Source organism: Austrofundulus limnaeus, unplaced genomic scaffold (assembly GCF_001266775.1).
Source record: "Austrofundulus limnaeus strain Quisiro unplaced genomic scaffold, Austrofundulus_limnaeus-1.0 Scaffold871, whole genome shotgun sequence".
Lineage (NCBI taxonomy): Eukaryota > Metazoa > Chordata > Actinopteri > Cyprinodontiformes > Rivulidae > Austrofundulus > Austrofundulus limnaeus.
The window spans coordinates 26,962-39,190 of NW_013953273.1; the positions used below are offsets into that span (position 1 = coordinate 26,962).

Genomic DNA, 12,229 nt, shown 5'->3' on the forward strand with positions numbered 1-12,229 from the left:
GCTCTACCACTTAGGTTCAGGGGTATTGTGTGAGTTAAGTTTTGGTTCAGGTTAGGGTTAGGCATAAAAAGGTAATGGTTAGTTTTAGAGAAAAATGTCTGGGTTAGGCATGAATGCAGTTACAAAAATGAATGGAAGTCGAGACAAAGTCCTCAGTTTGATGCAAGTACAAGGATGTATGTGTGGGTGTGTTTTTGCTACATCGTAGGAACCATTTACCAGAAAAAAAGCAGCCTCGTGGGGACCAATGCCCAGTCCCCACGTGTACAGATGCTAATTTRGGGTAGGGGGTTTGGTTTAGGACCAAGGTAGGAATTTAGTAAAGGTCAAAAATCACAAAGAAAAATTAAGTATGTCCTCTGGATGGGTTCTTTAATGAGACGTTTCGTCTCTCTTCCAAGAGACTTCTCCAGTCAGGAGTTTCAGGTGAACTCAGCCTTATAACGTTTCATTAAAGAAGAACCTGTCCAGAGGACATACTTAATTTTTCTTTTTGATTTTTCTACCTGGATTAATGAGATGCAGAATATTAGTTCAGGTTAGTTTTAGGGTCAGGTAGGTACCTGTGAGGTTAGTTTTTGGTTAAATGGTCAGGGTTGGGCTATAAAAGGACCAAAAAAATGAATGTAAGTCAATCCACGTACCCCACGGGGATATAAAACAAACCTGTGTGTGTGTGTGTGTGTGTGTGTGTGTGTGTGTGTGTGTGTGTGTGTGTGTGTGTAAGTAAACAGATTAATGGGTCTGACTTAAATTCAAACATAGGAACTTGCAGGTGATCAGAGCTGTTTGCTTCTGAAAGGGAAGTGGGCTTTGTGCTGTGAATGAAGAGAATATATGATGCACAGGAGAATTGAAACAATCTGTGTAATCTTAGAAAAGAAACACACATTTCATTGAAGCTTTCACATTTTATGGGTAAAAAGGAACATCAGGGATAATGTTTCACTTTATCTCTTTCTCGTTTCTCCTTCTTGTTCTGTTAAATTATTGGTATGTGCATGATAGGTCTCTGCTTTCCATTAATACTTTCCAGCTTGATCTTTCTTCTTCCTAAAATGTTAAWTAAATATTTGTATGAGTTAAACAAATAGTATTAAATTTATAATCAGTTTTTAAGTCTCCTGTCTTTTTTATTTGCTCAAGCAGAGCGTCAGCTGGCGAACAGTATGACCAGCAGCAACTCTCTTCCTCCCAGTGTCAGTGGAATCAGTAAGGAGCTGGCAGAACTGCGACACCTCATTCAGTTCCCAGAGGAGATCGCCTGTATCCTTACTGAGCAAGAGCAGCAGCTTTACCAGCAGGTAACAATGTCTCATGTGGCTGTTGCTCCTTTACAAAGAAGTACAAGACTTTTAAAAAGAACATCAAGTTATGAGTGCAGCATTATTTCACTGTGTCTTGTTGGAGGGCATAAAAAGAATGGGATGACAATAACAAAAGGCAGTATTTTTCTCTGATTATAAAAGTAGTGTCTTTCTGCAGGTCTTTCCCTTAGACTACCTCTWTTACCTCACTCGAGACCTGGGTAGCCCTGAGTGTCAATCGAAGCGACACCCAAACCTCAAGGCCTCACTGTCAGCACCCGCCATGCCCACTCAGAGCGCTCAGCGGCGTAATGCTGTAGAGGACTTGGTGGCACGGTTCAACGAGGTGATTAGACTTTTTTTTGTAATTGGATCTGGCATTAATGGCTCTTTAAATAACCGTACCGAAAATGAGGTGAAACCTCTACTTCTCATGGTAATAAAGGAGTTAGTTTTAAATCATTGAAATTATTTTTTTAAGTTAATAAACCTGTTGGTATTTTATTAGCCACATGAAGTCACTAAAACAACTTTGCACAGCTGTTAATATCTTTAAAGCTCTTTTTTTTACAACATGATGTCAGTGTGGATAAGATTACTTAAAACTCAGAGATACCAATCAAAAACTATGTGAAGAAGCTTTTTATATGGTTCCTGAATAGACTGAGCATTGTGGTTTTTTTTAATTAAAGCTTTCTGGAAATAATTTTTTTAGTGATACAAAGTCCTTATTAAACATTGACAAAATGTTAATTAAGAGGAAGCACTTGAATGTGCTCTTTAGTGATCTCTAACATCATCTGAGACTGTGAAAGGGTAGGTTTTGTGTTTGACATTGATGTGAAAGGTTTAGAGGAAAAGCAGACCAGTAATTGTGTTTCCCTCCAGCTGGAGTTTCCTTGTTGCATTACCATTCAAGTCCATCATTGGAACATAGAATGTGTGTACACAAGAACTTYCAAAGGGTGTACGCAGGCTAAAGTTACACTCCTGAGCCTTGTGTCTCCTTTGAGTGAATTTGGGAATAAACAATTATAACAATGAACCGCTGAGAAGGCGAACGTGTTTGAAGGGGGGAGAGATTGATTGGGAGTGATGAAGTCATCTTTAAGTTGCATGCCTTCAGCATCAGCTGGTTTTCATTTAAGTCAGCAACAGGAGAGTCGCAAAATGTTTTTCCAAATGTGCAGCATAGCCTTATATGGACACAACGAAACCAGAGTCAAATGACAAAAGTGATTCTCCCCTGAAGACAGTAACGACGACCTGATTTTAAATTAGAAGCTCTGACTCTGACAGTGTAAAATGTTATGGAAAATATTGGTATTCAAAATTTGTGAATAGGGTTAAAACATTTAGGTTTTCATTTTTATCTTTATTGTTAAACTACTTATTTATCTTTTATAACAACAATAAAATGTTTGATGTTTTTTTTACTTAAAAATCTGAAGGCATTTTCTTTAACAAAGTTTTTTTTAGGGTATTCGATTCTCAAAGTGCATGAAAACAGTTACTAAAATATGCAGAATAACAGGATAAAGTGAATGTAATTTAGATAATATGACATAGTCACCCCTGTTTAAATTTACTGATAAGTCTGTAACCTATTTTTTTTATGCTCCTAAAGGGTTTGATCCCYTCCATTTTCATACCATGTATGGTGATGAATGATTGTGCAGTTTAAAAAGATAGCCTTTTTCTGTCTGAAGTGTTTAGCTTTGACAGAAGCAGTCTGTGCTGCGCTGACTTTGTAATGGCTTCCCGTCAGCGTCGGTTATGCAATTTTTGTATGAAGGAGAAACTGACCTGTGACTAATAACAGATGGCGACAGACAGACAAATGGACGCATACACAGACATCAAAAGGGGATCAAGTTGTACCCAGCCTATGTTCAGTGTGTATTTGTGTGTATGTGTTCATGTTCTGTTGATAAGAACACAAGAAGGCTGTTAGTTTTTACAGGTTTTATTTGTTTTCATTTGATGTCCTCGCACTTTGCTTGTCTTATATGCGACTACATGTTCTTGCTTTTATACAGTACTCTCTTAAATCCTGTTTTTTGTTTTTTAATTGACATACAAAATGTTGCACACGCACTACTGCTATCTGGAATATCAGAAGGGTTGCCAGCTCGATACACTCCCTTGATCTGAGGCGGTTCAAAAAGCCACTTTGCAGCCGGTCAGAATGGTTTAGATAGTGACAGTAACTCTACCTCCCCGCTGACATGGCATCGCGTTATGTCATGCTGCTACAAGTGACTGAAAGAAAGATTTTCATGCATGGCACGCAGAGCCTGCCTTGGACAGATCACAACAGGGCAGCAGTTTGTCATGTGTCACAGATTCTGAAACAAACTTTCTAAACCACTAACATTGCAATGCTACTGGCTCAAAGAGCGTCAGGGTAGTTTCTGTTGGACTCTAGTGATAAGTAAAACGTGTATATACACTTAAATGGCCAATAGTATGTGTTTCTCAGGCATACATTTAAATATTATACCATAATAAAGTATGTATGTCACATTTAGCTGTTATTAAAATGCTGTATTTGTGTTAAAATAGAAAATAAACTTATATTTTCATCACTTCCTCTTCTAAACACCTTGAAATCGGCCTCTGTCTCTTTAAGAACAACCTTTGCTTCTGTCTCGCCCATTTCAGTGCGGGGGTGGGGGGTGGGGGCTGCCATGATGCAGTTTACTTGGCATCTGAAAATACATTTCCTCAGAGGTATTTTTAATCTGAAAAGAGCTTCACTGAGTGAGATCTAATGTTGAGAGCTCAGCAGACAGTTAGGTTTCACTTTCACTTTCACCCGAGAGCCTGCAGGAGTCATGGTTGGGGTGTGTGGGGAGCGGGGGAGGGGGTGTGCTCTGCCATGAGGATGTTCGGCTTAAAGACACGTCCCAGAGACGTTTCTGGTCCCAAAGGCATTTCTGGTCCCCACCTCTCGTTTTGCTCCTCAGCATGGCTGCCTATAAACGCTGCAGGGTTTCTCAAACATGTATGAATGAGTCAAAGCAAGGCTTTGGGCATGTTTTTTATTAGAGTATAACATTATAACGTGATATAAAACTCAAAAAAGTTGATTTTACATGATATTGCCCCTTCAATACGAGGTGGAAGATGTTAAGAGTTTGTGCTTGTTTGGTTGAATTTAGTAGGATTTTTGCACTAACTTAGGTCATTCAAAAAAAATGGACATTTTATCCTTGTCTCAAAGTYTGTCTCTGTGTCCATTTGTTAAACGTTTTTGAATGCATGTGTTGGTGGCTTTATTTAGTCCTTGTGTATTCAGACTGCGGATGGCTTTACAGATCCTTACATAAGCCAGTGTTAGATCTCTGGGCCAAGGGGGGGATGTTTTTACCACCTGCAATGAGGTTAGGGAGTTTCAGTGTGAGTGTGTTCCTATGCGTGTGACATTAATGGGGTTTTAATGCTTGGAGACAATGAGACAGAGAGCAGGAAGCTTATGTGTATGTGTGAATGTGTCCATCACGAAGAATGTGAGGCGACGGTTACCCTGATAGATATCTGGTTCTGCAGTCATCTTTTTGCTTGAGGTTAGTCAGTGCAGCTGATAGTCATCTGATCTCAGTCTCTGTGTGTGTGAGACATGATCTTGTACGTGTACTTCCACTTTAAGACTCCCAAGAATTCATGGACCACCATCGAGACCACACACAATAAAAAGTTTCAGCTAAACCTAATGTGGCAGTGAATGTTGTCTCCTGATAACTTGGTTTTAATAACATAAAAACACAAAGCAACAGATGGTTTGGTGTTTCTAATGTGTCATGTAAACTTTGAACATGCAGGTGAGTTCCTGGGTGACATGGCTGATCCTAACAGCAGGGTCCATGGAGGAAAAGAGAGAAGTCTTTTCATATCTCGTCCATGTTGCTAAATGCTGTTGGAACATGGGGAACTACAACGGTGTTATGGAGTTCCTAGCTGGACTAAGGTTTGAAGAAACAGAAAAAGACTCTAAATTGTTTGGGCATTTTGAGGAAACTTTAATTTAAATGATCTTTTTACCCTGCAGGTCCCGTAAGGTGTTGAAAATGTGGCAGTTCATGGACCAGTCAGACATTGAGACCATGAGGAGTTTAAAGGATGCAATGGCCCAGCACGAATCATCGTCTGAGTACAAAAAGGTTGTGACCAGAGCACTCAATATCCCAGGATGCAAAGTGAGTGTCTGGCAATGAGGACAATTGTTGGAAAAAACTCACTTCTCCTGAATGTATGTTGATTCTTTCTGTCCTTTACATCATAGGTGGTGCCATTCTGTGGTGTTTTTCTTAAAGAGCTCAGTGATGCATTAGATGGCACTGCAAGCATCATCAGTCTAAAGCAACCTCCAGATAACACTGATGACTCAATAGAGGTACAAAAACATTGCTCAAATATACATGGACTTTCACCAACATCAAACTGTTTGATCCAACCRGATCCAATCTGTGTCTCCAGTTTGTGTCGGACTACAGCGGTCAGCACAATTTCATGTCCCGGGCTGGACCAGACGGGCTGCACATCCCTGAGAAAGAAGCTACTGTCAGTAACATCCTGCAAATTATCAGGTGTGCTGCATCATCGAGATTTAGTAAATTAGTAATTACGTTTGAAAAAACAACAACATAAAAGTACTGTTATTTTCTGTTCTTTAAATTGTTTGTKTGGTTTCCCTCTTTCTGCTCCTCAGATCTTGTAATCGTAGTTTGGAGTCCGAGGATCCAGATGAAGCGTCCAGTCCTTCTTCTACCTGTTCGTCTTTTGCATTCAGATGCAACTCTTTAAGAGACCGCTGCCGCAATCAGTAAGTAGCCTTTTTCTACTTTGTTGTGTGCTTTTTAAGCTTCTTTTCCGTTTTGCTTTGAGACTATTTAACTGTGCAAGTTTTTGCATCAGGTTAGGCACAGCAAGTGTTACTGTGATGTTTAGGAATATATTAGGAACTTGAAAGTTTTCTGTCAAAGGATCTAGAGTCCATCTACATTTGTATTTAAGGTAAAGTCAATGAAACAAACTATATGTAGAACTACTGTATGCTGGACATCTTTTTGATCTCTTTGATGTTCATCTGACCAAGAAAACATTTTCTGTGTTGGCTTTCATGTCCAGCATTGTGCTAAAGTTACTTCAACATTGCAGTCTTGTCTGAGTTCATAGACTGATGTAAAAGTTTGAGGTTCTTTATAAAAACCACATAAAACGTTCTTATTTTTAATTGCTCTCTTTCTTAAAGTTAGGCCATAGATTTTTATGTTGTTTGGGGCTGTGAGACCTGTTGTACATGCTTTCGTATTTGAGTTTTCTACCTTCCTGTCCAGTCACAGACAATGACTCACAGGAAAGGTAGAAAAAAGTGCTGCGTACAGATTTATATCAGAGCTATGAATAGTGCCATCCTGGGAATGATTGGCGTACCAACCTTTGTTTCTGTCAAAAACTGTGTTTGATCTAATATTTAAAAATGAATGAAAATAATATTAACTTTATAATAAATTAGGATATTTAGCAATGTCCTGATGCATCTCAGTAATCCAGGTAAAAAATCAAAAAGAAAAAAATWGTGTAGGTCTTCTGGACGGGTTCTTCTCTAATGAAACGTTTCGTCTCTCCTCCAAGAGACTTCTTCAGTCTGAGAGTTTCAGGCAAAATTCAGGCTTTTAATCCCAGCCTCCYTGTGACTGATACTCAKATCACATGGCTATCGTTGACACCTAATTAACACTTATTGTTAACAGGGGGTGGACTGATACTGGCAATGGCCACGCTGTAGGAGGGGGACAACTGAAAACAGAGGCCTCTACCTCTGTTTAATGACTACACATCAGGGAAACAAAGCAGCCACTGTTCAAAAGAATGTCCCAACACAGACGAACTACGTCTAATGGCCAGAACTCTGCAGTTTTCACTCATTTACAGGCCAGCGGTCACTCTTTCAGAGATAAGGATGTTCTCATTCTTGATAGAGAGGYACGTTGGTTTGAGAGAGGAGTAAAAGAAGCCATTTTTGTGAAGAAAGACCGTCCATCATTAAACAGAGGTGGAGGCCTCTGTTTTCAGTTGTCCCCCTCCTACAGCGTGGCCATTGCCAGTATCACTCCACCCCCTGTTAACAATAAGTGTTAATTAGGTGTCAACGATAGCCATGTGATGTGAGTATCAGTCACACGGAGGCTGGGCTTAAAAGCCTGAATTTTCTCTCAGACTGAAGAAGTCTCTTGGAGGAGAGACGAAACGTTTCATTAGAGAAGAACCCGTCCAGAAGACCTATACAATTTTTTTCTTTTTGATATTTAGCAATATATCCTCAAAAGCCAGATGTTTACAAAAGTCACAGTTGAATTATTTTTTTAAGTAAACCCTAACATGAGACAACCGACAAAATAACACATTTGCAGATTGCTGTTGAGATGAACTGGTGTTCTTATAAAAATCTTGTGTCAGAAAGATAAAGAACAACAGGCTTGTTTCCTGTCAGGACAGGAAGGAACAGAGCTCTGGTACATCTCATGTTGACTGTGGCAGGTAGCTAATAACACAAGGTAGGATTTGGAAAGTTCAGAAAATGAATTTAATTGCAGTCTTGATTTGTTGTGTTTGTATAAAATAGATTGTTTTGTCAGTCTGACATTGTTTTAGAGCTCAGGATAAGAACTGTGCTTGACTTTGGCCAGCTCTGCAGTTTTCATGAGTTTGGACTGCAAAGCGGATAAATATCATCTCACTCAAGGCAATTTATTGCTGCTTTTCCTGCGTTCTGGATATTTTTGCCCCTAGATMACTGCCAAAACCTTTTTCTTTTCTTTTTCACATGTCTTCCTTACCTTCTTTTGTCGTTTTTTTTTTTTTTTTGGTTGTAGTTCCCTTTCATTTAGGACAAAGTGAGAAACAAACTGTACTTTGTAAGTGGTTGTACTAAAGAAAAATATGAAGGCATTAAAATGTTTGTTCACATAAACATGGACTCTGCTGCAATTTGAGCTAGAGCTTGTTTAAAAGTGAATTTARGTAAAGGCCCTGTCACACTGGACAACTTATGCCAACTTATGAAACACATTTTATGTCTAAATTGCTAATAAAAGRTGTATATTTGATCAATTTGTTCGAATTACATTATGTACACYCCGAAAAGAAGCTTCCTGTTGATTTTTTCAATTCCATCTTCAATGTAGATGTCTTTAAAATGTTCATAAGTTGTCTAGCTTGACAGGGCCTTGAAGACATTAGCATGTTGCTTTAATATCTAACTTTTGTCTAGTGAGTAAAGTGTAGGTTGATTGTTTAACTGACTAAATGCCGATAATTCCTCACAGTTATAGTTTTTTTCTCATCCTAGGAGTGATAATGCAACATAAAAATTCACTTATTAAAAAAACAATTTTGTGCACATGTTTTTTTTTGCCAGATTTTATCTAATCCATAGAGTTTGAAAATTATACATCCATGCTCAAAAACATACATATATTTATTCATCTAAATTTTGAGGTGGTGAAGGTTTAAGACCAAAGACATTTATTTTTTATTATGATTTTCTGCAGATGGTTTTTTCTCTTTGCCAGCAGTTATTTGGCAGGTCTTATTGGCTTGGCATTTACTCAGAATAATAGGAAAGTATACAAGGAACTCAGTGAACATCTATGACAGAGAGAAATTTGTTAGAAAGTTTAGGAGCAACCCAGAATTGAGCTATTTGGACACATTGATGAGATGCATGATTGGAGGAGTCAAGGTGAGGCTTTCAAATTAAAAGAGTACTATGCCCACTATCAAGTATGATAGCATCATGATGTGATGCTGGAGTCCCAGTGGATGGAATAATGAAGATAAATGAGGAACATGCACGTCTCTCCCTTCTATAAACATCTGTCTTACAGCGTTTTCTGAATCAGTTTAAATTTGATGTAGACTCTGATTCATACTTCTGTGGATCTACAGATTCGCGGTTGGAGATCTGTCGGACTCGGATGGCGACTTGTCGACTGAACCAGCTGTGAAAGATGGGGAGTTTCAGGGTACCGAGGAGACACACAGAGCTTTCAGTCATGGCACAGAGCTCATTCCATGGTGGGGAAGTGGTCCCAAAAATGTAGGCAGTATTCACGCGAAGAGAAATAAAACCAACATTGTATTCTTTCTTTTTTTTTTTTAGGTATGTTTTGTCACTACAGCCAGATGTTCATCAGTTTCTACTGCAAGGGGCTACAGTCATCCATTATGACCAGGACAGCCACCTCACAGCTCGATGTCTGCTGCGACTACAGCCTGATAACACAACACTCACCTGGGGTAAATTTACAAGAAATTACATTAATTCATCAACAATATTTTTTTTATTATTGAATTAAATTTTTGTAAATTAGAGTAAGAATGCTATGTTAGTGTGGTATCATTTTAAGGGGCATTTTCTTCATCACTGTTACATGTTAAACACTAAATCATTTATAGGTRAAGCACACAACCTCCATTTGCTTTCACTTTTATGTTCTTTAAACAAATACAGCACATCTATAATGTGAAAAATATAATTTCCTGTCAGTATGTTTTAAGATGATTCTTCAAGCCTGTTCATGCTCCACGTCTTTTGCAACCTAGGCTGTTTTCAATTGGTTGTAAACGTTTGCGTCTGTGTGCAGCTTCCTCAATTTCCTGTGTCGTTTACTACATTTCTAGCATTTTGTAAGTGTGTTGGTGTTTGGCAGATAAGCCAGGGGGTTCAACATCAGAGCAGCCACTGGGGCTAGGACAGAGTGTGGTTGCTGGTCTAGCAGAAGGCATGTTGGACATCGGAGTTGTAAAGGTTTGTTGTCTATAGTGCTTTTGGACAAATCTGCTTAGAAGTAGTTTGTTTGACTGTAAGGGATTATCTTTATGTGAATATACAGGCAGTGCTTCTGGGACATCAGGGTGCTGATGTGAATGCTGTATGTTTGCAAAACAAGCTGAGCCAAATGACAGTGGAGGAGAATGGTCTTTCGCTCCTCTACGGACTGAGTACCACCGACAACAGGTTATTCTCTTCACTTTTGCACTGCAGCATTACCAACCTGCATTGTTTCACCCTGCTATGTATCAAACATTTTAACTAATTTCCTAACTCATGCAATTAGACTTCTGCACTTTGTGGCCCCTAATCACACGGCACAGATGCTCTATAAGGGCCTGTCAGAGTTGGTGAACGCAACCAGGAAACTGAAAAGATTTCCAGACCAAAGGCTACAGTGGCTGAGGAGGCAGTATGTCAGCTTGTATCAGGTAAACACAGAAAAAATGTCCGTTTCTGATCATGTCTGCTTTTTTGTTCACACTAAAAAATTAAAAAATGTTCATATCAAGATCTAGTAGATTAAGTTAAAGTTTACCTCATTTTAAACTATTTTGCTTTTGGAATCATAATACAGTAGATGAAAAAAGAATAGAGTAATTTTATATCAAATGAAGAATGCACCTGAAAGAAAAACAGTTTTAAATGCCTTGGGCTTATTATTGCTTCTTTATTGAATCTCCCTGTTGATCTAATTCCGCGTCTGTATGTACAGGAGGATGGCAGGTACGAGGGTCCTACTTTAGCTCAGGCCATTGAGCTTTTTGGTGGACGGAGGTGGAACATGGGTACAGGCACCTCAGAGAAACCCAGCACCCAGAAAAACAGCCCCCTGAGCATCAGTGATAAGTCCAAGAAGAAGAAGAAAGCCCTCGTCAGGGTAAGTAAAGAACTATTTTGTCTCATGTAGCTGGAAGTTGAAGTAAACAAACAAACAAACAAACAAACAAAAACTAAGTAATTATGAGTAATTCCAACCTGCATAAACACAACACAGGGGGACAGTGGAGATGCCACTGATGATGAGATGGTTTCCAGGAAAACACGGAGCTGTAAGGAAGGTTTACTTCGAAATGGTCCAGAGTCTGACAGCCTTGACCAAGAAGATACAGGTGAAAATTTATGCAACAATTAAAATTGAGAAAAGCAAAAATAGACAGGCATATAGTTTATAAGGTAGTGGGAGAATAACTATGGATGAACTTGAGAAGTTACATGGCTTTTTGTGTGATGATGTGTCCAATAAATTGTCTACGCCTCCATAGATGACAGCTTGCCTGGACCATTCTCCCTCTCATCCAGTAAGAGCCCAGGGCTACTAGCTTCTTCTTCTTCAGCATCCTCTACCTCCAGTATGACGGGGTCCACCCACTCTCGTCCACAATCATCTCCAGTCCTTTCAGGAACCTCCAAATCACAGGCAGGGTATGTGGGGAAAAACCAAGTACAACTCCACTGACATCCTAATCCTTTTTTTAATTGCAATTATTCGATTTTCTGTCTTTTCGAATTGCAGATCGTGGAGCAGCAGGTCGTGGCACGGCCGGGGTAAAGGCTGTTTCAGAGGCTTCCAGAATCTGATGATTTCTGACAGCACAATGAGCTTCATTGAGTTTGTTGAGCTTTTCAAGTCATTCAGGTAAAAAAAATATTAAAATCTGATTTGACTTTTCTTTTTTTAATACACTGGATTATATTTTTTAATTTAATTTTTTCCAGTAGGAAGTAGTTCCACAATTTTTTTTCTAAATATATGTTATAAATTAGTGTCTATTTTTAGCTTATATGCAGTATTTATAGTGTGTATAGATGTACATGTTTTGTTCAGCACCTTTTTAAACTCACTCCCTTCTGTTATATAATAGACCTGTTCTTATCAAACCCACCTAAAGACAGTGTCCTAAAATAAATTCAACAAATGCCTTTCATGGTAATCATGTTTAGGACATTTTTAGGACTTTTTTTCTTTTTTTTTTCCTTTTTAAAATATTTAGCTTGTCCACATTTTTTGTCAAATGACTGGAGAAAATATTTGAGTATATATACTGTATATACACTCACCGGCCACTTTATTAGGTACACC

General features: G+C 38.7%; 1 protein-coding gene across 2 annotated transcripts in view; it reads left to right on the plus strand.

Moving 5' to 3' along the window:
* The window catches only part of plce1 (phospholipase C, epsilon 1), a 53,531-nt gene that overhangs the window by 23,089 nt on the left and 18,213 nt on the right, over positions 1 to 12,229 (plus strand). For both annotated transcript variants that reach the window (XM_014029224.1, XM_014029225.1), the window contains 16 exon segments: positions 1,150 to 1,304; positions 1,486 to 1,653; positions 5,132 to 5,277; positions 5,359 to 5,506; positions 5,593 to 5,703; positions 5,787 to 5,896; positions 6,019 to 6,132; positions 9,261 to 9,389; positions 9,475 to 9,611; positions 10,025 to 10,122; positions 10,208 to 10,332; positions 10,433 to 10,577; positions 10,862 to 11,026; positions 11,144 to 11,258; positions 11,412 to 11,571; positions 11,663 to 11,785. In XM_014029224.1, coding sequence (XP_013884678.1) covers positions 1,150 to 1,304; positions 1,486 to 1,653; positions 5,132 to 5,277; positions 5,359 to 5,506; positions 5,593 to 5,703; positions 5,787 to 5,896; positions 6,019 to 6,132; positions 9,261 to 9,389; positions 9,475 to 9,611; positions 10,025 to 10,122; positions 10,208 to 10,332; positions 10,433 to 10,577; positions 10,862 to 11,026; positions 11,144 to 11,258; positions 11,412 to 11,571; positions 11,663 to 11,785 — 2,149 coding nt within the window.